The sequence below is a fragment of the Drosophila sulfurigaster genome, chromosome 2R (genome assembly GCF_023558435.1).
Source record: "Drosophila sulfurigaster albostrigata strain 15112-1811.04 chromosome 2R, ASM2355843v2, whole genome shotgun sequence".
Taxonomy (NCBI): domain Eukaryota; kingdom Metazoa; phylum Arthropoda; class Insecta; order Diptera; family Drosophilidae; genus Drosophila; species Drosophila sulfurigaster.
This window is the reverse complement of record NC_084882.1, coordinates 17,531,387-17,558,885: the sequence shown is the minus strand read 5'-3', so window position 1 is coordinate 17,558,885 and position 27,499 is coordinate 17,531,387. Positions and strand designations below refer to the sequence as shown.

Genomic DNA, 27,499 nt, shown 5'->3' with positions numbered 1-27,499 from the left:
CTTTTAAGTTTTGGAGCTAGCGGACGAAAGCTTTAAAGCTGCAACTCCAAAACGAACTGTTCGCCATCATGGACGGCTTCCCACAGGACTGGCCCAATCTGCCCAGATCGGACAATGGACTACAAATGGATCAACTGGTAAACGAGCTGCATCCAGATGCTGCCTTCGAGCCACAGACACGCGCCCGCTCCAACACCTGGCCATGTCCACGTCCCGAGAATTTTGTGGAGCCCGTCGACGAGCTCGATAGCACAAAGGCCAGCAATCAGCAACTGGCACCGGGTGGTAAGTAACTTGCCCCCAATTGCAATCAGTTGAAATAAGTATTTTCTGGCTCTCTCTCTCTTCCTTCTTATCTCATCATGCAGATTCACAGCAGGCCATACAGAATGCGAGTGCGGCCAAAAAGAACTCATCCCGTCGCAATGCATGGGGTAATCTATCCTATGCTGATCTCATAACGCACGCCATCGGCTCTGCCACCGACAAGCGTTTGACGCTGAGCCAAATCTACGAGTGGATGGTTCAGAATGTGCCATACTTTAAGGATAAAGGCGATTCGAATAGCAGTGCAGGCTGGAAGGTGAGTGTTTGAATAAAATTAAGCGTAATGCGAACAGGTTTTTTTGCTTTATAATGATGTAATTTGAATTTGAAAAGCATTGAAAGTGAATTAAACTCAAAGATAAAATTCAAAGGTTTGACTAGAACATAATTCATGGAAATGGGAATAGGTTTTGAAAACCTAGAAATGTGAACTAGTTCTTTTATATATACTCGTATTTATCGCAAAGCCAAGATAGAAGATTTAAGATTGAATACAAAACACAATTCATCGTCTTAAATTGGGATTAATGATTACAATTATCAAAATCTGAAACAGAGAACTAGTTCTTTTATATATAAATTCATTTAATTCACAACAACAATAAAATTCATGATTGATTCATCACCTTAAAATTAGAGCATTTATTAAAGTACTAATGTGTTTAACCGGTTCAATTTAGTACTTCATTTAAGTGCGCTGAATAATTATCGCTACACGACTGAATCTTACTTCATATAATTAATTTATCTATTCCTAGTACAATGCGAACTGGTTCATTTAACTAGTTCACGCAGTAAAAATGACATGAAGTGAATGAATTAAGCAATGAATGAATGAATGTTTCAAGTTCATGGCCAAAGAAGGCATGAATGAAAGAAAGGGAGGGATTACAGCTAGAGAAAGAGAAAAGGCGAACAAAATAGAGAAAGAGTCAAATAATCGTTTGTTATACTTTAGTTTTGTTGCTGCATTTTTTTTTGCGATGTTTGGTTTACTTTTTTTTATGTCTTTCTTTGCGTTTTTTGTTTTTTTTTGTGTATATAATTCTCATTCATTTTATGCTTTTCTTTTTTTTTTTTTGTGGCTGTTCTGTTTTTTTTATCGTTGTGTGTGTGTTTTTTTTATGTGTTTCTGTGTCTCGGTCAGCGGCCCGTTGTCTTGTCATCGTCATCGTCATCGTTGTCATCATCCTCTGTTGTTTGCATTGTCGTGTTTCCACTTGTTGTGCATGTTACTTAATAAATACATGAATTATTACATATGCTCGTTTGTCATACATTCCCCCCTCTCCCCCTCTCTCTCTTTCCCCTTGCTCTATTTAGTCCCCATTTCCCCTTCCTCAGCTCGTCTTTTGGCTATTTGCGTGGTCCACGCTTCGTCACTGAAAGTTGCAATTAATGCGCTTTTATCTTTTGCTGGCGAATGGCAAAACGTTTTTTCTACGTTTTGTTTACATCCATTCATACGTAAATATAATAGTAGGGTAGTAAAGCACACACACAAACACAAGTTTTACCGTAGTTCAATTTACTTCAAACCAGAAGATTCTTTCAAAAAATTTAAAGTGAATTTCAATACCACATGAAATTAAAATCGAATTTCAATAAACTGTGAAATTTAAATCGAATTTACTTAATTATTTGTAGTATAGACATTTTGATTAATTGCAGTTTCAATCAGGTTTATTTGCTGGTTTTTTCTTCTTGTATTTTTTTATACAGACTATTATTATTTGTCTTTTTTTGTGGTTGTTGTTCTCCTGATAAGTACAAGTGTATTCGTGAGTGCTTCTACAGTCATTTTTTTGCAAGCTATCAAATTTTCGCAAGTTCATTGACTTTGCATTCGTATGTAATTATAAGAATATGTATATTAATTTATATGTACAATATGTACATACTGCCAGACAAGTTAAATTTGTATTTAACTTTTTGAAATTGGAAACAAGACAATTAGGAGCATGCTGGGCCTTAAGATATCCATTAGTCAGTTGAGTTTAAGTCGAATAAAGAATAAAGCGATCGTCGTGAAATTTTCAGGATATGTAGTGAGCGTTAAAAAAAGTGTATATCTGCTTATATAATAGAATTTAAGATAACTCGAACTAAGATGATAGGTTTGTCATTAGAGATGAGAATAACTTGTTGAATATCAGTACAATTTAAAAAGCGATCGTGTTTAAGTTTTCAGAATATGTACATTAAAATATATAACTCAAAATTACGTCTTTTTTCCCCAAAAAAGTCATCAAAAATTTTATGTAATTTTGATGAGCCTCAGATATTCGTTAGATATCATTCAATTTTATTAAAAGATCGTGCTGAAGTTTTTAGAATATGAAGCATGTAAAATAAAAATATATTTCTGCAAATATAAATATACTCAAGACTACTTCACAAAAAAATATAAAATACTTCATTTTATGTATGTGATAAGCGACAGACTGACATGTCTTTTAAAAATGGTTTAAGTTAAGTCGCATCGTCTGTTTGTTACCCTTAAAAAGTATCTTTTTGGCAGGGTACTCAAAAGTCAAATTTAATTAATTACAAGTTCAAGTGCAAGCAATGGTTTTGACATAAAATAATACGTAATTAATTAAATGTTATAAATAGATTGTGATCACAAGAACCGGATTCTTTTGTTTGCTTGCAGCGCAACTATGACTTATTGATTAGCGCAATTCCGCATAAAAATGATGAAATTTTGTTATAAGTACATGTTCCACATAATTTCACATTGCAATGCGCAGAAAAACTTTCGCCTTATTGTTTTGATGATGTGTGTGTGTGTGTGTGTGTGTTTGTGTGTGTGTGTGTGTGGGGCACGTCATGGCCTCTTATCATTTTCAATAGAACTCTACGTATTCGCATGAAGTGTTGTGCGTCATGCACGTGATTTTCATACTCACATACGCGCCGTTGTCCGATCATAAATTTCGCTGATGTTACCACTTTTGCCCATTTACCAGACTTTATGGCCAGCTTTTGTTGTTGCTGTAGTTTAGCACCTCGCTGTCTGCGAAATGTTAAACAAAAAAAGAACTGAAGAAGAAGTGAGGGAGCGAGAACGAGAGCGAGAGCAAAAGAGAGGGAGAGAGAGGAAAAGAAGTGAAGAATTTGCTGGTCTGGCGACATCCGAAACTCATATTTTGATGATACTCAAACTAGAATCGCATGAGTATTATGATTGTTTATAATTATTTTCGCGGAAGTAGTCAAGTGTCGCTCAGTCGCTCAGTCGCTCCGTCTCTTCGTCTCTTCGTCTGTCTGACGTTTTGCTCCCTTTTTGGCGATTACGCGGCAAAATAACAACGTGATAAAGAAACCGCAGCGTAGACAACGCAATGATGACGCTTTGCGAGGGGGAAAATTGAGACGACTGCTGATTGGGCAAAGAAAGTACGCAGTTAGCATCCATGAGATGAGACAGATACAGATACACAAATCGGCAGATCGACAGATGCACACACACACACAGATACACAAATACAACAAAAAGTTTGCGACTATTTTTAGTGGCAACAACTTTCCGGTTCTGCGTCGGTTGAAAGGGACAGTTGCATGTTGGCTAGCTAATTTATGCAACACGTTGCAAGTTTCTATACTTAGTCAGATGTCAGTCTGCAACTTCTTTGCTCTCTCTCTTGCCACATAACGAAGACACCTTCAGCGGCGCTTCCTCTTCAATAAAAACTGAAATGACATTTGTGGAATTTTAAATTTGGCTTCGTGGCTTGTGGCAACATTCACATCGCATTCACAACGTATTCACATACAGACACTCACTCACTCACTCACCCTCGATTGGCCATTGAACCTGTGCCAACATTTCTTTTTCTCCTCTTTGCTTTTGCTGTTTAGTTCTTTTATTAAAAACCAAAAGGAAAGAAGAAAAAAAATATAACGAACGTTGCAATGCCCGCTATATATACATACATATATAAATATCTTTATTTTTTGTTTTTGGCAACGATCCTCCAACGTGTTAAAATATATTTTTGGCCCACACACTTTGCGGTTTTTATAGCTCGGTGCAGTAATTAAATGAAAACTTGCTTAGAGCTGTTGATTTATGGCAATGCGATGTTCTAAAAATATATCCGCAAAAAAGAAATATTTCCCAGAATCATTCCAGCTTGTCTCCTCCAACTGTTTTTTCACGTTAATACAAGTAGTCGTAAAAAACTAAACGTTACCTCAATGCTGATTCAATTTCGTATGTAATTGCTTATTACATCAGCTTTAACTATCTCTATTTATTGTTTGCTTATCAAATGTCAATATTAGCTAACGTCAGTCAGGTGGGAAATTCATTCGATGCCCTGCAACTGACTTAACTCGACTTTAAATCATATCAAATGGCGTTGTAAAGTTTAAATAATTGGATTACTTTGTACACATTAAGTTGATAATTAATTGTATATATTTACATTTTAATACATTATCAATTATATATATATATTTCTCTTATACTATTTCGTCATTTCCTATTTTTAGTTTTTTACTTAAATCCCTTAAAAAACACCTATAGTTTATTAGCTTAATAATTTCATTCTATGTTTTCTACGATTTTTTTCCTCCTTTGATTTATTGTTAATTGCGTTGACGACAAAATATTAGTCACTTCTTTCAATTTAGTGCGCTTCTTAAATTGTATAAAGGAATCTAATTTATTGTGTACATTTATTTATATTTTTTTCTACATTAATTTCTCTATATTAATATTCGTTTATTTGCTTAATAATTTCATTCCAAAATTAATATTTTGTTCTAGTTCTTTTGCTATATTTATTGTCAATTACGTTGTTGACAAAATATTAGTTTTTTTTTTAATTTTATGTGCTTTGCATACTCTAAAATTGTATTAATAAATATCATTATTATCTAAAAATATTTTTTTTTTATGTTTATAAAAAAAGCCAAAAAGAATGGACTACTGCAAAATGAAAAAGTTAAGATAAATGTTTTCTTTTTGTTAAGAAAATACTTAATTAAAATCATATATCATTCATAAAATTTATTTACATCATTTCTTTAGTTTATTCACTAAATTTTTTTTCTATATATTAGTTTTGAGTAAATGTGTATAATTTATTTGATTAATAATTTGGAGAAATTTATTGTCGATTGCCTTGTCGTATTAATAATTTCTTGCTCTGCATAATCTTAAATTGTGTTTAAGAACAAAATTAACTTCTATATGTTTAAAATATAATCAATGATATAATTTATTTTTATCATTCCTTAAATTAGTTTTCGGTGGTTTTTTTTCTCCATGTATTGATAGATTTATTGTCGATTGCGTTGTCGACAAAACATTAGACATTTTAGTTAATTTAGTGTGCTCTTCATGTTCTTAAATTGTGTCTAAAAATATATCTTTTTTAAAATTTCAAAATGATCACAAAACATGTCTATTTGGAATTTCTTTTGAATTATTATCTAGTTTTCTAATCACACAACGCGCAAATTGCGCAATTTCTACACTAGAATACAACTTGTAATATTATACAAATAACTTACGTCTTTATCAGCGGCATTTCCAAGTGGATGAAGGCCTTATAAAGCACTTCTAGAAAGTGTGTTGCAACTGACACTTACTCTATTATAGTCATACACAATTAATTAAATGCTTAATTACCAATTGGCGTATTACACACGGAACGCAAGTCCATAGTTAACAGCCTTGATATGAAAAAAAAGAGGCAGAACCTATTTTGCATGCGAAATGTAATTAAACATTCCACACAGAGCGAGCGGGGAGCTTTAAGTAATTCCATTCATTAACTGCGTTTAGGCAACCTTACTTGTATAATCAATTTGACACTTGGAGCAACCACTTGGCAAAGCGTCACAAAGCTCCAGTGGAGGGGGGGGGGACAACATGTGCCAAGTCAAACTGCGTCTTAGTGAAAAAAAGGGGGGCAAAAACTGCAGCTGCTCTTATACTATATAAGTTAATAGTTTATCAAATGCCAACAGCAGAAAACAGAAAATAAAAGTGAGATAGCAAGCAAACAACAACAAACAGCGGCAGCGAACTTGACATGCGCAGCTAACAAACAATAATAATAATAATAAAAGTAGTAATAATAATATGTAGTAGTAGTAAATAGTAAATATTTTGCAGGCGCATTAAGTATACGCCGCACTGGTTTTACCCCCAGCAAGTGCATGATGTATTTTGTTGTTTGCATTCTACGCCGCATTTTGTTTGCACTTCGCCATAAGAAACAATAACATTAACTTCGGACAACCATAAAACAGGTGCAGGGAATGAAAGAGTGTGGTGGAGGGGAGACAAAAACAAAAAGCGAAAAAAGCAAAATATTTTTGTTTTGCTTTACATTTGGCGTACTCAATAAAATGAAGCGTGCAAATACTGGAATAATTGTGCACAATAAAAATCTGAAAAGAGCGATAACGCATTAGAGAGACCAAGACACAGTAAGAGATCGTGTGATAGAGTGCGATAGCATGCTGAAGAGAGATAGAGAGAGAGCGAGAGAGAGAGAGAGCGGCAGCAGCTGCAGAGAGTAATCGGCTAGCATCTATAATATTTATTTATAAATAAATATTAACCTTGTGCGCGGCAGTCGCTGTTGTTCCCCTCTGCACCTCCCCCCCTGTCACCTCACTGCCCATCGCTCAGTCCTCATTCGACCACCTCTCAAGTACTCGCTGATTGTCTGGTCAGACTGTGACCATGCCACACATATTTTGTTAGTTTTCGTGCTGTTCTGTGCTTCGCCTGCAATTCAGAATTTGTTCTTCTTGTTGTTGCTGTTTTTTAATGGTTTGCTGGTGTCGTGTCTCGTCTAACTGTACCGGGAGTACCGAGTACCGAGAGTATTGCGTAGTAGACGCTATGCCATGGCACACGCCCACTTTTCGCTGCCAGCAGCAGCAGCAGCAGCAGCGACGTCAGCAGCAACGTCAACGCAATGGCGACGCGGAAGCAGCCGTGCCTCCGTTTGGCAAATACTTTTGTTGTTGTTGTTGTTCAGTTGCTTAGTTGTTGTTGCTTTCATTTCATTTTATGTTCTATTTTACATTTGCCAGTTTTTAGTTAACATTTTCATGGCTAATTGCTGCGGCTCTGTAAAGTTTTTTATGTACTCGTTATGCTGCTGATTGACATCAAATATCCACATGTATTTCTACGCGATGAGTATTCAGGAAGAATCCGCTCTAAAGTGCATAGCGGCATTAACTGTATAATGCACTTAGCGTCTGTGCGCTATAATTTAATTCGCTAAAGCGAATTTAACACGTTTATGCCGTGAAATTCTTGAATTACAGCAACACAAACGAGGTCAAACAATTGACTGTGTGTGACTTGGTCGGTTTAATAAAATATGCATGCAGTAATAATAAATTTATGCAAATGCGAAATTTATACTAAACAACTTAAAAATGTATATAGGCAAAGCAATCCAATAGAATGATGCCAAGATGAATTTCATTTCTCAATCAATTTATCATTAATTACACTGCAACCTAACAATGATTACTTCAATAAAAATATATAAAGAGATTCGAAAATAATCATATGCAACATATGGAATATAAAGTTTTTAAAAACTCAGTATTGTATGAAAGAAACCTAAAAAGGTAAAATTCATATTGCAAAAACTTAAAATTAATGAACTTTGTTATTTTTGTCTCAACCACAACTTTATTAAAAAATACATGTATTGCTTATATAACATATAAGCTGCATTTCATTTTGTATTAGTAATTTGCTTGTTCTTTTCCTGAATTTAATTTATAGAATGATTTCTTTGTATGATTGTAAAGATTCTGTGTATTAATTGTAAGATTGAAATATAAAGCACAAAGACTGAATTTTATTCCACAATTTGAAAATATAAATATCCAATGATGAGTTTGATTTCTTAAAAATACCTTTTTTAATCACAATTATTTAAGCGGATCCACCACAACTTTAATAATAATTATATGAAAATATAACATTTATATGCATTTCAAATATAAATATAATGTGTATGTTGCAAGGATATATTATATATTTCTTCTTCTATTAATCATAAGTTTGCCACCTCGCCATGCATTTATAATTATTACATCAAGTTTAAAATTAAGAGCGGTGAAAACACGCAATTATTATTTCATAGCTGCAAAATACATACATACTTAAAATTTAATGTTACACTGACGCATTTCATGTGATATAGTAATGCCAGCCATAAAATTTTGAGAACACTCGCGAATCGTATGCTTACTATATAGTACAATATATTTTAAGTTCCTGGGCTATTCGAAATGTTTTGCTATATGCTAATGCAATAAACACCTATGGCAAAGCGAACACTTTCATTGTGTTTCCACTGCCTCTGACTTTTGCATTGTCCGAGGTTAGTTTGCATTTGTTGCACTACTTCGAGTGGCACGAGAATTGGAATTTTTTTTGCGGGCTTGTTGCACTAATTAACGCCGCCGTCTGCCTTTGGGCTATGAAAATTGTTTGGCTGCACATGCTCGTAAATATGTAAAATAAAACTACTTTTTTTACGCTGAACGTTGTACGACTTATGCACCAAATATCGTCTGGTTAGCTCAAGTGTCTGTCTGGCAAAACATATGCAAACAAAAAGAGCAAAAACAATTGTAGCCAAACTGCGCAGTTTATTGTTTGAAGGCGAAAACATTGAATGGGCATTAAATATTTGAATAGTAATAATAACTTTTAATGTGGGTAATCGATGGGTGTGCGAATATTGGATTCATTTACATAGTTATTTTAAGAATTTAAAAATAGATCTAAGTTTTCAATTAAGTATTAACGGCAACAATAAATATTTAATGATTACTGAAAATTTCGCGATTCGAGAAAAAAATCTGTATGGTTAAAAATTACAGCTGATGTCAGAAAATAATAATATTTTGGTTACCAATTTGGTATATTGTATAGTATGTGGTATATTTTGTATGTAGAATTATATCGATTTACCAAGAATACTTTTCGGTATATTAATTTTGTTTTTTTAAATGATTTGTTTTGCTTTTATTAAAGATGAACACCTGTTATATCTTATTTGTCTATTATTATCACAATGTAAAAATATCCTTACGATGTTATATTAATCGGTTTTTTTTTTTAACAGAAATTTTTAATTTCGCATCTGTACATTAGCTGCTATAGATAATGTTTTATAACTCCTTTTTAATATTTTAATTTTTAGCAATTTTAATTGCGACTTCTGATTTGATCATTAAGCTCAACACATACACAACAAGTACAAAAAAGTTTGGCATTTAATGAACTTTATGCATTAATTGAAGAGCAAAAGGCAATTGAAAGCCAATAACTGGTTTTCAATAGCCCAAAAATAGAAGAAGGCAAAAAGGAATTAAAAAATTTATGGCGAATTTATTGTGATGTTGTCATAAAGTGACTGTTGTCTCGTTGTCTCTGCGGGGGGTTAGACTACTGGCCAATATAATAAATAATAATGCAATAATAATAATCATATGAGAGACGCCATAAAAATAAAAGGCGAGCAAACACACAACTGATCAAAAGAAACCAGACATAAAGCAATGAAACTCGTGGCAAAGATAAACTGTGTTTTATACACTCAACAGTTCCATACAAGACGAGTCCAGCCAAGCCTGTGATGGCATTCCTGTTTTTAATACCTGATACACATAGGGTAGATGGGTATTATAATATTGAGCTGGCAGGAAAAGTGTGTGTAACATACAGAAGGAGGCATTTCTGATCTCATAAAGTATATATTCTTGATCAGTGTCAACAAGCGAAGCAATATATCCATTGACATTATTGAACATTATAGTATATTATGGTATTTTTGAATTTTATATATACCAAATACAAATTGAAATATATTTTAATATTTTTTCGGTATATTAACTTGATATACTAACATGACATTGGTATTATTATACATTATAGTATATTATGATATTTTTCAAATTTATAGTATACCAATATACCAAATACACATTTAAATAAATTTCAGTATTGTTTGATATATTAATTCAATATACTAGCATGATAATACCGCACTATTATGAGGGTATTTAACAGTCGAGCATACCCAACTGTAGTTTCTTCTTTTTTTTTGTGAGTTTTTGGTCGTAAAATTATATTATTCTTGTGCCTGTTTTTGTTGTTCTGCATTTTACGCTAAACGCGTTGCAAATTGTGTGAATTTCTTATGTCATATGGACATGGGCGTGGCTAAAATAAGGAAAAGGAGAACAAGAAGAATTCGCTGACAACCTGGATTGATGGTCAAGTGGCAACCAAAAGGGGAAGCGTATTGAACCTCGACGCGTTTATCATTTCAATGACTCAATTCATGTCCAGCTAATGGTCAAGGCGGCAACTAATGGGGCCAATGCTCGTAAATTACGATTGAGCATGGTGGGTGGGTGAATAATGTTAAAGCTTGGCCAAATGGTTATTCAATATGCTTAAGTCGTTGTCAATGTTCAAAGCTCGACTCTTAAGCCTCCCAGCTCAAAACATGCGGCTGCATAATCAATCAAACATTTAAGCATTGACCAGCGGCAGCGGCTTAAAGACTAGCAAACACTACATATGAGTACTTAATGAATGTCATCGACAGACAAAAACCAACAGCAAAGCCAAAGAGACTGAATTTGTCTGCTGCCATTTCTATTGCATACTTTTTGGGGCAATGTCCTCGACGCCGCACAAATTGTACATAATTTGGCTTGATTTCGTTGTTGTTGTAGCTGCTTGAATGGAAAAAGTTTGTGCTTATTTTCTTCTTTTTTTTATGTACTTGCCTTTGGATGATTCTATTGAAAGCCAGCAGAACCTTTCATTGCGAGTCGTCGAGACAAAACGCGACACTTATGAACTGTTTATGGAGTGCACTTTTCTTCCACATTTATTGACATTGGCATTTGCTACTTGTTAGACATTTGATGCGTTTGCGTTGGCTTAAAGCTGAGCTGAGCAGGTGTAGCGAATTGAATTGAATTTTTACAGCAGCGTTTCCGTTTACAGTTGTGCTTCCGTTTCCGTCAGGCGCCAACTCCACAGCGATTAATCGCAAACTTTATATGTATTTCTATATATCTATGCGGCTTTGTCGCCAACTCAAATTCATAAAACTTTTTCGCAGATATCCCCCTTCGCAAAAAAAAAAAGAAAAGTTTTGCAATTTCATATCATGCGCTGTATCATCACATCATCATTGGCTCGATAATGCTAGCTAGCTAGTTTTATGTTCACATATCTTAACAATACGTATAACTTTCTTCTTCAGGGGTGACTTCAACTTGAACACATACATAAATGTAGAGGGTGAAGCGTAGGCCATATCAGCATCATTGCTGGAAAGTTTGCCCACTCTCAAATCGTTTTTTGATATACCAAAAATGTATCGATCACAACCCGACTGCAAATATACACTAATTTGTCAACGAATATCGCATTTTGCCATCAAATATTCACTTGGTCTAGGTCATTACTTATCTAATCTAGCCTGACAGTCGCTTTAAGCCCTCCTCCACATATGTATAATCAGTTCGTTGGCCAGTTGCTAAGAGAAACAGAAGGCCAAATAATGGAAAAAAAAGCGAAAAAACGAAAAAAAAAACTGATAAGACTTCAGTCCCCATACTGGCTACGATAATGGGGAATTTCAAATGCAAATTTGATGGCATGATCCGCGCGTTTCTGTCAATATTTCCCACAAATATCGATGTACGCTATATAGAGGGTTATTCTCCTCTCGTGCCGAGCGCTCGAAAAGAAAACAATTTGTTTAAACAATTAATTAGAGTGAAGTAAACATAAACACAAGCGAAGCGAGGCAAGTGAGTGGCCATAAATTGTGTGTGTGATTCTTTTTTCTTTCTTTTTTTTTTGCTTAAATATCATTGATATTTCGCTTGGGGGGATTTGTTTAGTCTTCGCCGCCCGAAAGTGTTTACAAATTGGTCAGCAAAACTTTGTTAAAACAATTGAAATCAATTTCAAATCGTTTACCCCAAAAAAAAAAAAAAAATGGGAAAATATTGCCTGCCGCGTTCCAAACCGGACGTGCAGGTTTTTGTTTCAGGGGCGTAAAAGGGGCGTGCCACAGGAGGGTGGCACATTAAAATTTAACTGCATTGAACTTGGTTTCGAGTTCTCTCCATAGCGTGCCACAATTAGCAACCTATGTGGGCGGCTGAAGTTGCAGCACCTGCTGGTTACTTGTGGCTGTGCATCGAGTGTCGTTTCAAAAATTTATATCTCAATTTCACATCTAAATGCGAATAATCTTTTTTTCGTTCTTTCTTTTTTTGTCTCCCCCCCCCGTTGCCATTTGATTTGTGTGTGAGAATCGCCGCAGCTGTTTAGCATTCGAGCGCGATTTCTTTATTATTTTTATATTCTATTTGTACTTTTATTTTGTATCTACTATATTCACCGACTCCGCATATACCTAACGTACTCGTTCAAATATGTCGATATCAATCTACTACGCTTTTTGTTGACCAAACTGGACTGCGATTGCGACTGGCTGCCTGACTGGCTGGCTTTGCTAAATGCCATTTAAACGTCCAGCCAGCCAGCAGCAAAAGCGCTCCAGTTCTCGCAAACGGGGAATTTTTATTTGAGATCTGTTTTCTTTTTTTTTTCTTTTTTGTGTGTTGTATTTATTTATTCACTTTACTCATAAATAGATAGCATTAGCGGCGCACGACATAAAGCACTGGTATTATCTTGAAATGCTGTCACTTTTGTTAGCGAAAGGTTTGAGCTCGACCATGACAACGAATCAAGTTCTTTGCATGAATGGATTGTCGCGGGATTACTTTAAAACTCGCTGCTAACTCTCTCTTAGTACTGAAAATTCTGACGAGTAGATGAGAGAGGAATCTTTCAAATTAGATTAGTTCAAAGTTTACATTAACAAGAAATTTGAATTAAATTTGTATTAGCAAAAATATAACAAATTTGAAAACACATAAATGTATAATATTGAAAAACTAAGAAAAAAAATTATAGCCCTTGGTAAATACAGAATTTCTAACTTCTTAATTTTCAATTTACTGAAATATTTTAATGGATTAAAGTTTAAATTGACATCAAATTTATATTAACCTTTTGCTTGAACTAAAAAGAAGGAAAAAAATAATCCTGAAAAATACAGTAATTATAATTATACAGTGGATCACATTTTTTTTCAACCACTACCAACCGACAACTTTAACTCATTTTACTATAGAGGTATTGAATTTAATTAAACACAGAATTTTAGTTTAAAATATATTACTTAATCGGGGCCTAGATAAATATTCTCTTTACATCTTAAACTTAACATTTCAATTTACAAGAAATTAAAATATAATATTTTGCTGGAAAGTATTGACTACTTAAATTATAGATAATATCGAGATAGATAATATAAATATCGATATTCCTAAACTATTATGTAAGAATAATAACAATGATCCTGAAACTTTAATTAAATGAATTTACTTAACAACTACAATGATTACAATTATAGCCAATTTACTAAATGTTATATTTTTTTTGCCATGAATTTCCCTCTCTTCATTTCCAAATTTGAACAGAAGTAAAGTACTTGCAAAAGTTGCAGTAATTACTGTGTCAAGTCAAGATTAGATATCATGCTGGGAATACCACTAAGAATATCAATGTACGAGTATTTCGTATAGCTGTAGCTTAAGTGAGTTCCCTTTCTGTTGCCACATTGTGTGGCACATGACGCGCGTTGCTCGCTCGTTGGTTTTTTTGTGGCTGCCAAATGCGCCCCATAAGCCGCTCAAATGGTCCAATGAAATATGCATATTTGATGCGAGATGACGGCGTACTAGAAACTCATATCAGTGCTAGACACAAAAGGGGGTTAAAGGGGATGCTTGCCCCTGCACTGAGCCAAGTGCTAGGCAAGCAAAAAAGTCATGAATACAAGAGACGACTGAATATGAAACGCACTCCGGCAGAATTAATATATTTTAGTATCCTTCCCTCTTGCGCTCTTCAGCGCGTAGCTGGAACAATTACTCATATAAATTATAGAGGGAAATGAATCAGAGAGTGCGTGTGTGTGTGTGGATGTGTGTGCGGCGGACTAATAAATAAAAATTGTGCCCTAATAAATGTAATTGGCATCGGCAGCTTCAACTACTATTTTCTGCATAACTGGGTCAACAGGCGAGGCGAACATGGCAACCAGTCAGTCGAAGGGGGATGGGGAGGGGGAGAGGCGAGAGGCGAGAGTTTTGCTGTTTCATTGTAATTCACGCTTAGTGCACATTAATTGTATGTACACAAAAGGCCATGCGGCCATATCCTTGGCGACAAATGGACTTGGGGACACATGCGTATTAAGTTTCCATTTCTCGAAAATTTTCTTTTTTCCCATTCAATGCAAGCAACAATTCAATGAAGCCATCGGAGTTGTCGTCATTTCACCATTTCACCATTTCGCAATTTCGCATAGTTTCAGCTTCCTTTTTAGCTCGGCTATTTTCCATACACACACACACACTCTCTCTTGTATTTTTGCTGTGTTGATTGGGGGATGACCCACATAAGCAAACACACACACACACACTGGCACACACACTCTCCCCCGCTGTTCACAATGCAGCGCCTTGGCAACTTCCCATGCCGCGTGTTACCATTCACAAGTATCCTTGGCATATCCTCCTGAAGTACTCAGCTCTCTCTCTCACTCTCTCTGTGTTCACTTGGCATGTGGTCGCCATCCATATCCATATCCATATCAGACTGTTTACATACGACGAGTATCTTTTTGGTTTAATAGCGCCAATTAGTTAGATGAATTGAATCTCTCTCTTTCATTGCGCTGCCCGGCATTTTTGCCAGATTTAAGTTTATGAATATTCAATGAAGTGTGTGCCATAAATTATGAATGCCATTTGTTAGCATTCCGTGAAGATTTTATGACCTTGAGGCTCAACGTCTCTGTTTTTTTAAAGGTTACATCAAGGTTCTGCAATTCCAAAAGCGTTTTTAATATTAAATTTCACGGCAAGCAATTTTTCAATTCAATTATCGTAATGTAGTTTTTAAGAAATTCTTAAGAAAATACAAATTATTTGCAGCTTTAAGATTCAATATACAACAAATTTTACAAATTAATAATCCAAAAATATTGAGGCTCAACGTCTTTAATAAAATTTTAAATATTAAGGGCTTATGACAAAAAATTTTGGAATTTAATTATCCAAATGCAGTTTCTATGCATTTTATATTAAAAACAAATCTACAATTCTTGAATGAATAATGCACATTATTATTTGAAAAATTGCCTGTCAAAATTATTTTCTAAATATAATTTAATTATCTTGCCACAATAAATATTTAAATTCATTTATCCTAATGAAGTTTTGAAGCCAAAAATCGATCTTAAAGTTTAAAGCAACAAATTGAACAAAGTATTTGCAACAAAAAGAAGCAACTTAATTTCTGAGAAATATTTTTTTTGTCAATTATTCTTAAAATATGTATATTTTGAAAATCTTTATATTAAGAAGAATTAAATGCCAAAGAAATCCTAAAGTTGTATCTACATAATTTTGCCTTTGCAAAAAAAATGTTAAAAATATTTTTCTTAAAATATATATTGAGGAAAAGGATAAATTGATAAAAGTAATATTATTTTATTGGATGCTTTTCTAAGAACCGTTGGAATGTTTTCATTATTGTTCAGCTAAAAGATCCCCAAACTTTCTTGCAAAGAATTATGATTGCCAGTAAAGCATAGTCTAATCCTTTAGTCAGAAAATGCGGCATATTAATGGGGACTAATTTATGCATGTTATGCCAATGGCAATTCCAATAACACGATAAGGTTCATATGTCCAGCCGATTGTGCGATAATCTACTGCTCGTCGCATTAGCATAATAAAGACGTTATGCTGTTTAAATTACTGCCAAAAATATCCCAGACATGCAAATGCTGGAGGAGGGGAGGAGCTAAAGGACATACTTAAACATTTAAATAAAAATGATAACTTTATGCAAGAAATACGACAACAGCAAAAAGGGGTAAAGTGGCAATTGTGCGTGTGCTGCCCTCCTCCAATCTCTCTCTCTCCCTCTCTTTCTCTTTCTTGTTCACTCTTTCTGCTGGTGGGAGTAAAACCGAAATGTCATTACAACGTCGACGACGCCAGGAGACTCGCCAAACAGGACTCCGACTGACGCCAAGTAAAAGTTTTTGACTCACACAGAAGACGACACACCAAAAAAAAAAAAAAAAAGTATTAGAAAGTCTGCTCCTGGTTTCTGTTCCCCAAACTCTTGAATTGTCTGTCGCTGTCTGTGCACAGGTTTAGTCGCCATACACCCACCCATACACACACACTCATACACACACACATGAGCTGCTGGCAACGGTGATAAATGGCGCCAATGTGACGCCTGAAGTCGCGACGCAACGCAGCCGCCATCGCTTTGGATTTTTGGATTTGGATTCGGGTTTTGTTAGCAATTTAAGAGAACGATAAGGGACGAGCAGGAAGGGGAGCTTTGCTTTTACAGTTAGTTTAGTTTTGTAATGCTCCATTTAGTTTGGCTGCCAGCTCCCATTTTGCTTCCTACTTTACGTTTTTTCTTTTTTTGCGTTCACTGTTCACCCAAAAATGTAACTGATGACAAATCCGCACTAAACGTGTTTGATTGTTTTTGGTTGTGGCGTGTAATTGTTGTTGCTATTGTTGTTGTTGTTGGTTTTTACCTCTCGCGGCATCCATATGGAAACAAGGGCAGGGGCAACTGGTTGGTATCGGAATTGAGTTCACAGTTCAGTTGCCAGTTGTCTGTCGGTTGGTCTCCAATTCTGTCTGTCTGTCTCTCTCTCTTTGTCGATTCGCTGTCATTACGTTGCGCATGACGATATTTATGACTATTGTTATAAAATATGAATTGACAGCTTAAGCGACAGGCAAACGGCGCTGACAACGCCAACGACAACGAGAACGACAAAGGCGAGGACAAGTTCCAATTAGAGAGAAGCGCGTCGCAAGTATTTGCTCTAAAACCCATAAAAACGTCGTCAGACAATTGAATGGCAAAAAACCCGGCAAAGGAAACGCACACAGGACCTTAGAGTTGTGTCCCTCACGCTTCTTGCAAACCTGTTTCGCTCTTTTCTGTCTCCAGGAAATGCTTACAAATTGTTACATCAGCGCATAAGATTTGCAAATTCCGCAAAATATATTTATAGAGCACATATCGTATCAGGAAATAACGTTACTAATTGCCACAATTTTGGTTTTTCAGAACTCCATACGGCACAATCTATCGCTGCACAATCGCTTCATGCGCGTCCAAAACGAAGGCACCGGCAAATCCTCATGGTGGATGTTGAACCCGGAGGCCAAGCCCGGCAAATCGGTGCGTCGTCGTGCCGCCTCCATGGAAACATCACGCTTCGAGAAGCGACGTGGACGGGCCAAAAAACGTGTCGAGGCTTTGCGTGCCCAAGGCGGCGTTGTTGGTCTCAATGATGCGACTCCATCACCCAGCAGCAGTGTCAGCGAGGGATTGGATCACTTTCCGGAGAGTCCGCTTCACAGGTAACTATTTACCGCTGAGACATTTGCTTAATTACTTTGCGAGTTCACCTAGTATTTAGTAATACCTTTTTTTTAGTATCTTTGCAAATAATTTTAATATTTTAATTATGAACGCAAATGTTTGAAAGTTAATTTTAGCCACTGAGTTCACACTTGGTAGATAAATGATAAATGAGGATATTGAGAGACTCGTTAATGTGTTAGTTCTAAGCGATTTATTTCGAGTGGTGACAATATCGGATCGTGTTAAGTGATAAGTGGCCAAGCACGCATAACATTTATTTCTTTCATTTAGAGTGCAATCAGAATTAGAGCTTGAATAATAAATATAAGCTACAGATTCGTTAAGGTGAAGGATTCTGAGATAGAACGTTGCGTCTAAGGCCCAGGATTAGGATTAGGATAAGGATTTTATAATAATTTATTTATACCATATTTTTGGTAAAAAAAAATTTAAAAATATTCTTAGCATTGAGTATTGATTCTAAAGCAGAATATATTAAGATTAGCAGCAATATTTTAAACTTATTTTTTTACACCGTTGTCTGCCAAATTTAAAAATGAAATTAGGAAATTGTACGAATGGATTTTAGAATTTAGTATTGGCTCAATGACGAATTATTTTAGAATTAAGGCCAGCCTTATTTTTAAACAATTTGCTTTTTATTTTTTCCTTGCTATAAATTTAATGGTATTTTAGCAAATAGGTTTTCATTATACAATGTTAATATACGAATCAAATTTATAAAAATCTAGTCTTGTTAAAATTCCAAGAACATTGAAAAGTTTTTAGCACAAAATTCAACCATTGATGAATATTACTATTAACAGATTTATAGTTGAAGACTTGAGGGAATATGTAATTAATATAAAAAGTAAAATGCATTTAAATTCTTCTTAGTTTAAGTGTTAATGAAAGAATTGTAAGAAAACAATTCTAGATATTGTTTTGTGGGAATATAAGTATGTTATATTAATCAAAAACGTGGATTGCTGACAAATTTTACTTAGGTTGATCTAAGGTTTACAACCAAAAATAACTTTAGATAAATGTATCAATATTTTAATTAAATTTGTAGTTAAACTACAACATATTTAAAGCATATTTATATATTTTTTTTAATACAATAAGCATGTCTATCCTAATATCTAAGTAGTTTACAATAACGGCACACATGCGCTTCAAGCTTACACTATTTATTATATACATAGCAACTAAACTTAAAGCAATATATTTAAATTATACATAGTAGTAATATAGTATGCAAAGCATATTTGAATGCCAGCTTTTTTTCTTTGGCAACAAGAAGACCTTAAGTTGACAAAATTATAATTTAAATTTACTAATTAAAGCAAGCAAACCAAACAACTTTATTTTTAAAATTTGACTTAGTTTTATTATTAATTTATTGTTGATTGTGTTTCACTTTATTTATGTTTTGTGTTTTGATTCTGTTTTCGTTTTCGTTATTGCGGTTCAGCGGCGGGTTTCAACTGTCGCCAGATTTTCGTCAGCGCGCCTCATCAAATGCCAGTTCCTGCGGACGCTTGAGTCCGATTCGTGCTTTGGATCTCGAGCCCGATTGGGGCTTTCCGGTTGACTATCAGAATACGACGATGGCGCAGGCGCAGGCACTCGAACAGCTGGCCGGCTCCATGGCGGATGATCTGAAGCTACACAATCAGCAAGGGTCAGTTGAGTTATGATTTTTTTTTGTTGATTGTCTGTGACTCTTTCTTTATTTGTGATTCATTGTGCCGCCTTCGCCTCTGCATGGATAAAGAAACACACACACACATTATACACATTGCATGTCACGATCTTGATCTCAATCGAGAGATCTCTCTCTCTATGTGAAAACTGTTCTATAAAGTCAACGTTTTGTTTCTTGTTTCATAATCGCAACCCAACGATCGTACGGATGGAGCAGGTTCAGTGCAGCATCCGGTCTGCCAACGCAGCCACCACCACCATACCAGCCGCCACAGCAGCAGCAACAGCAACAACAACAGCAGCAACAACAGCAGCTACCACAAGGCTATACGCTCAATGGTCCCGGTGTCTCGGCTTCTGGTTTCCCCACGCTGCAGCCGCATCCCAGCCAGCCGCAGTGTCTGCTGCATCGCTCCCTCAACTGTGGCTGTCTGCACAGTGCGCGAGATGTAAGTGTGGGGTGTGAGGCATGCAACAGCTGTTTAAATTGAAACTAATCTCTGTTCCCTCTCTTCTTTTCTTTAGGGTCTCTCGCCCAACTCAGTTACCACCACCATGTCGCCTGCGTATCCGAATAGCGAGCCCTCGTCTGACTCCCTCAACACCTACAGCAATGTCCTGCTCGATGGCTCCTCTGACAATACTGCGCTACTTGTGCAGCAACAACAGCAACAGCAGCAGCAGCAACAGTTGGGCTCGGGGCTGGAGGGTAAGTTTATAGACTCTTCCACCGGACACCACAAAAAAATCAACTCTTTCGTCTATCTATTTCGCCTATCTTCCACTGTCTGTCGCCTGCTATTGAGCAGATAATAACTGCGCCTCTACTTTGATAGGGCAATGCCTGGAGGCTCTGAACAATGAGTCGCAGCAGATTGACGAATTTAACTTGGAGAACTTTCACGGCGGTCTCGAGTGCAACGTCGAGGAAGTGAGTACTAAATGGGATAATATTTGTACTTTTTACTTACACATTTCGATCACTTTATAGCTGCTGCAGCAGGAGATGCGCTACGATGGACTGCTGGACATAAATATACCGCTGGCCGCCGTCAGCACGAATGCTACCAATGTGATCTTAACCAACAATAGTACAAACAGCAGCAGCAACAACGCCGCCACCACCAACACATCCAACAGCAGCGCATTGCAGGCACAATTGCTGTTGCAACAACAACAGCAGCAACAGCAACAACAGCAGCAGCAACACCAGCAGCAGCAGCAACAATTGCTGCTCAGCAACAACAATAACAGCTTGGATTTGGCAACTCAAACGGCGACAGCCAATCTGAATGCACGTGTGCAGTACTCTCAACCCAGCGTGGTTACCTCAAGTGTGCCGCCTTCGTGGGTGCATTAAATGTGCTGAAGTAGAAGAGTGACGTTTAAGCATAAGGATGGATGGATGAAGAAGTAGCGAGCGAGCTGCTGATGTTGCTGCTGCTGCTGCAGCTGCTGGCCGCCACAACAGTTTACAAAGTGAGTAGAAGACTTGCTTAGCTTCAGTTCGCTTCGCTTCGAAATCGCTTTCAATTTGCATCAAGCTTAAAAGCCATTCAATGTGACAGTTTATGCATAATTTATGTTAATAATGTAAAAAATCACAACGCATAAAGCGCGTTACACTTTATGAATATGTAAGAGGGGCAGGGCAGCAAGACAACCCCTAAAAATCTTGACGCGCTTCCTATTTTTATAATATTCTTGAATTTCATACATTTCTTCTTTTTTTGTACACTGTAAATCGCCTTAGTTCAGTTCGCTGCTGGGGCCATGAATCTTTCATGGCCATTTTCTGCTGCTGACTCAGTCGTCGCTACTTGAGGCCAATTACACGCGTTCAATTATCATAATACAATGTCAAGTGCGTCCCCCGCAAACCTACAAATAAAAAAAGAAAAGCAAAGCAGGAGAGGAAAGAAAACATTTAAAGTCCTTCCTCGCTTTCAATTTGGCACTTTAAAGGCGACGCGTGCTTCGAGAAATTATAGGAAATTAAGTCAATTTACCGGTGCCATAAAATATGTAAAAGCTTCCGTGTGCTTCCCGTGAGCGGGTGGCATTCAAGTGTCCTTATGTCCTTACACACACATTGCTGTGCTCTCACTGCCTCTCCTCCTCCCCCCCGCTGTAATGGCCGCGCTAATTTGGTTGGCCGAACTGCCCGCGGCCCAAGTCGCAGCTCCTTTGGCGACCAGCGCGTCTCGTCGCGCAAATTCGTCAAGGCAACCGTCGTCCCTTAGTAGTCGTCCTGCCAGGCGGGCAGCAAAAGCAAATGCTGAAAAATTAATTACGTCCTTAGGGTGACTTATGCACAGTGAATTTTGTTGTTGTTTTGCCATGGCTAAAACCATTGGCTATTTACCTGTCGGCTCTTGGCTGTGGAGCTGCCGCTCAAATCAAGTGTGTTAAGTGCAGCTAATATTGAAAAATTACATTGGATTTTTCACATATTTTACAAGCACTTTTTTCGCCAGGGGAGGAGATGGAAATTTCGAATTTAGTCCTTAACCCTTTTGACAAAAAGTTTAGTTTAATGGAATGTGACAGTTGTGGGTGGGAAGAAATTTAACTTACAAAATTCATTGATTGAAATTATTGGATTTATTAAGTACATTTCTTGTTTTGAAGAATATTTAAATAATATTTGAAAATTAATGTTCAGAGACAAACGTTTGCAAATCTATAAATTCATAAAATTATTCCCAATATATACAAAAATATTTAAATATTTTATTATTTAAATTTTTAATTAAATATGTTAAATTAAAAAAAAATCTTTGAGAAGAACACAAAATAATTTCGTTTCAGATTAAATGTTTTTCAATATAAGAAATCATTTAAGAATTGTTCCATTTTTTTTAGTGTAGATGGTTAAAAAAGAAGTAAATAATTTCCACAAAAATAAAGAAATACTTCTGCTATTTAGGGAACAGAATACAAATATTTTTAAATATTTTGTACTAATTTGGTCCTTAAAATCTTTTAAGAAATTTTAAGAAAATTATTTTCCTTAAAAAATTAAAAATTATTGATAGCAAATAAATCTGTTATAGTCACTTTTACGATAAAATTTGTAACATTATTAATTTATGCTCGATATTTAAGTACCTAATTTGTGTTTCAACCTTTATATTAATTTCACTCTTAGCTACAACAAATATTTAAAAGGGTATCTCTTATTCGTGCATATCCAACTGCAAGATTCAGTCCACCTTTTGTCTCACTTTCATTATTTTCTGGCTTTTTTCAATGTCAGTTAAGCTGTCAGTGTGCATTTTTGCTTTGTGCTCAACTTTTGTAATGTAGAGCGAGCCAAATGCAGGGGGGAGGAGGACAAGGAGGAGGAGGGTGTGTAATAGGCAATGGGGCGACAAAAAACCCAAAGAAATGCCATGAAAAACTTTTGCACCCCGCTTGCTTGGGCAAGTACGCACAAATTGAATTCCGCATTAAGTTTGTAAGCCAACAATTAGAAAACAGCAAAGCGACCAGAAAGAAAAAAACGCGAAGCTCTCGCAACTTGCTGGCCAAAAGCAAAAGCAAGTTGCCAATGCAAAGAGTAGTAGAAAAAAGAGAAGAGAGGAGAGAAGAGCAGTTGCCACAGGACAAAGTTGTAACTTTGTCAAGTTCTGGCGCCAATCGTGTGACGTGCTAATAAAATAAAATCAAATCGTCTACTTTGTGATGAGGAGAGCGAAGCCAAGGAAAGTACTAGGCAGAGGAAGGGGACAGGGGGCGCGGCACTTCAAAAATTTATGCCAAGTGCAAACTTTTGTGTTTGGCTGCCGCTTCATTTGAGTGAATAATTTGAATTGCAGCCAGCAGCGAGCAGCGATCGGATTTACATTTCTTTGCCGGCATTTTTTTTTTTTGTTTCCATTTTCCATATTTCCATCTTTCACATATATAATATATTTTTTCTTCTGCTGCTGCTTGCCAAGTGACAGCGTTAAGCATTGCGCTTGTTTCTCGTATATAAATTTAAAATTTCTTTTCATTATGCAAATGGTGTGTGGCATGTCTACTTAAAGTTGCGCTGCGCCGTGTGGCATGTGCCGCGTTGTATTGCATATTTAATGGCAGCAAAATAGAATGCCGCATTGGATTTTTTTTTAAGGCTCACGCAGTTAATAAGAGAGCGAACCGGGAAGAGCGACACATGCCAATAAACGGCTAAAGTTGCCAGCGTCAGCTGCAACATTTTGTGGCAGCTTTCAACATGCTGCTCAGCCATCATCATCGTCCGCAGATTGACTCACTTGACACATAATAAAGTCACACAAATTATGGCTGCAGCTGCTAGAAGGCAAGTGGCAAGGCAAGGGAAGTAACTCCTCCTTCCCCCAGCTGGTTGCCCCGGTGAAAGCGCGCGTGAAACACAAAAGCATTTTCAGCCAATTTATTAAAGAAGAAAACCAAAATGCGCGATTTCTGAGGTTGACATTGGCGACACAATCTCTGGCCTACGCCTAGGCAACGCAGCGACAAAAAAAAAAAAGAAATGAAGCAAAAAGTTTGCTGCTTCCCTTTTCCACTTTCTTTTTTTTTTGTCGACGGTTGGCGTGAGGTGTTGAAACTTGTCCGCAACTCGCTGAATAATTCAGGCAGTCAAGTTTGTTAGAGCGACAAGTTTTGCCGGCCAATTCTTGTGGCACATTTGATTAAATTTTAATGCCAGTGCATCATTAATAAATGTCCTGGGATTTGTCAGAATAAATTGAGTTTGCCCCAGGAGAACAGCAGCCGCCTCTGCTTTCTTCATCGTCGTCCAGAAAATGACGGCTAATTGTTTAACTGTGCTCTGACTTTTGAATCGCAAAAAAATCTGATTATGCTTAAAGCTCAGACTGACAGCGAAATCAATTTGCGCCACAGTGAAAATTGTCAGGAAATTTAATAGCATTTAAGCCGCTGACAAGCTGTAAGGCTGCTTGCTTGTTGGAGGCATGCCACAAACCACATTTACACTCACTTAACTCGACTCGAGTGTAGCGAGCATAGAGGTCGCCCTGCCTCTGTCCTGGACGCGCCTCAAGAGTGTCGGAAAACAATTGCCAAGTCGCTGGCAGCAGCAGCAGAAGCAGCAGTAGGGAAAAGGCAGCAAAGGGCTTGTACACAAGCTGCTTAAGACCCTCAAGGATTCGGTGAGCACACACACGAACGAACTCACGGCAGGGCAAACAAAGCGCACAGCGATTTAAACACTTGTTGCACACAGCACAAAGGATAATGACGTGACAGACAGGCAGACACTCACACACACACACACGCACGCACGCATATACATGTGTAATAAGTAATAAAGCAAACAAGCTTTGTGGCTTCGTAATAAACTGCAAGGCGCAGGACATACTCTGAGGCGCTCGGAGCACAGTCAACTGTACGCTTCGCTGAACGTGTGCAAAGTGCAAATACATGCTTGGGGCGTGGCAACTAATCATCAACCAGCCAACCAAGCAAGCACTCATTCAGTCACCCAGCCAGTCAGTCAGGCAGTTGAGCAAAGGCTGCCCCAAGGCCGGTAATAAAATTCTTTTTGACGGCGCAGCAAAGTAGGCAATACTTTTTTTTCGCACGGCCTGTGCACACATAAAATTCAATTGCAGCTCATAAAAATTGCGCGTGTTGTACATATACAGCACCATCTCGTCTCCCCACTCTCCACTTGCTCTATAAAGATATGACTACATATATAATTTTAAGCTGTAACTAATAAAACGTCCGATAAACGACGAGTTTTGATTTTTATGCTCCCCCTCGTTCAACTGAATTTATTGTTATAGTCACAGCAAATTTGGTATTTTCTCTGCTTTCTTGTTGTATTTTGTTGTATATTTTTTTTAAATGCCCAACACTGTCGCTTTTATGGCACAATTTGAGCCTGTCTTTTGTAGTTTAGCAGCGTCGCCCCAATTTGCATAAAAATTGCCAAGAGCTCTCTAAGGCTTATGGCAACAATCTCTCACATTTGCTTATCGCTTATGAATATTTTGACGCCAAGTGTGGCGTAGACTGAATGATAGGGAATTGGAATGGGGTAAGCAAGAGGGGAGCAAAGGCTGCCAAGTGTCAACTGCCGCCTAAATGAATAAATTAGCCGCAATTTCGGCATAGCTGGACAGCGGCTGATGGCGTTTTTATGAAGTGTTGATGGCCAACTGAGTGACAGCATGATAGCGCAATGATATACCCATTATCTGACTATTTATGTATACCCTGTAAGAGCAGTTCGTAGTCTGTAATATTGTATTTGATGTAGCTCAACTAATCAGTGATTTCTTCTCTTTTCATTGCAGGATTTATCTGGTCGCTTCTAATTTAAAATACACACAAAACACACAACACACATACATAAACATATACATAAACACATACGTATAGCATACATAAAGATATGCGTAAACTTAATTGCATATACAAAGTAATAACCAATGTTTAGCGCTTAAAATTAGTTGAATTCTCTCTGTGCATTGATAACGTAACGACAACTACAACAACAAAACACTAATTGTAATTTCTTTGAAAGGAATTCAAATCAACCAACAACAAAAACTGTAACAAACAACAAAACAACAAAATATTGCTAGTTTGTAAGTCATACTTTGTACATATTATTTTTAATACCCTTAGCATAAAGTGAACCACAAATAAGAAAGCGTAAAACGTATACAAATAAATGTTCCAACCCCCCCTAAACAAAAAAAAAAAAAAGAAAAGAAAAACATTCAAGAATAAAGAAGCGATGACAAAGAAAGCAGAAAGGCAAGCAAACAGAATATCGAAAACGAGTTGAATGAAAAGATGATGCAAAATAATAAAGAAATGCAAACTTAAAAACACATTAGCACAATTATGTAATAATTTATGCTTAAATCTATTTAATTGGAAATATTCGTAAAACAAAAACATACAAAAAAAAAAAACTTGTAATCGTAACTTGTACATTTCTCTAAAAGTCCACCAAGTCCCCATTCATCATACAATTAGAACTCGCAATGGAATACGTAATATAGTCTGGTATCATTCTTTGTATATACATATATAGGATCCTAGAGATCTGCATATAATATCGGGCTTACGAAGTTTTCTTTTTGTGAAAAGTCGGTAATCCAATTGATTGATAACAAAAACTTGTAACGAAAGGAAAACAATTAACTGAATGCTAAGAAAACTGCGCTATTTACGTTTGTTATAGTTGATAATCCTAAAAGTTAATCAAAAAACAAAAACAAAAAAAAACCAACAAATAACAAAACAAAATATAAACAAACACACAAATAAAACAAATTTGAATGTAATTCATAAAACTGTAGACATAAGTAAATGTAAATGTTGCTAGGCAAATAAACGTAAACGTAAAAAAGTAAACGGAGATAAAAATAAATGATAATGCGTAATGAATAAATGAAGGAACGAAAGATGGAAAAGTAATATACTATCTAACTATACCTATTGCGCATCTTTGTGTACTATTATGGGCTAAATGTTAATTATTAATTAGATTGTACAATTCAAATGTAGTTCATACTATTTAAAACAATTACAAAAGCAGCATAGATAACGATGATAATAAAAACCAACAAATACAAATATAAAAATTATGGTTTTTAAATATTTTGATGGGATATGCGGCAATGCTCATTTTTCTTGATTCTGAGCAAATTAATTTTTTCTGCTGTTAAATTAAGGGATCGATTTTCTTTAAATTTGAATAATTTTTTCCTAAAACTATATTGTTTTATTGTAAAAGTAAGTATTGAACTAGAAACCTCAAAATACATTTTATAATTTTGTATTTTTTTTTAATTATAATTACTTCGAGGATTTTATTTGTTACACTTCTGAAATTTAATTTTATGCACG

General features: G+C 36.1%; 1 protein-coding gene across 2 annotated transcripts; it reads left to right on the top strand.

Moving 5' to 3' along the window:
* LOC133838609 (forkhead box protein O) lies at positions 1-26,960 on the top strand. Of its 2 annotated transcripts, none has more exons than XM_062269765.1 (9): positions 1-285; positions 369-583; positions 17,624-17,919; positions 19,401-19,610; positions 19,851-20,082; positions 20,159-20,342; positions 20,470-20,564; positions 20,625-21,112; positions 25,933-26,960. In XM_062269765.1, the coding sequence occupies exons 1-8, from the start codon at positions 69-71 to the stop codon at positions 20,991-20,993; spliced, it is 1,818 nt and encodes a 605-aa protein (XP_062125749.1). In that variant the 5' UTR covers positions 1-68; the 3' UTR covers positions 20,994-21,112; positions 25,933-26,960. The 2 variants fall into 2 exon arrangements, with proteins under 2 accessions (XP_062125749.1, XP_062125748.1); XM_062269764.1 differs by having other exon boundaries at positions 20,443-20,564.
* The last annotated feature ends 539 nt before the right edge of the window (positions 26,961-27,499 follow it).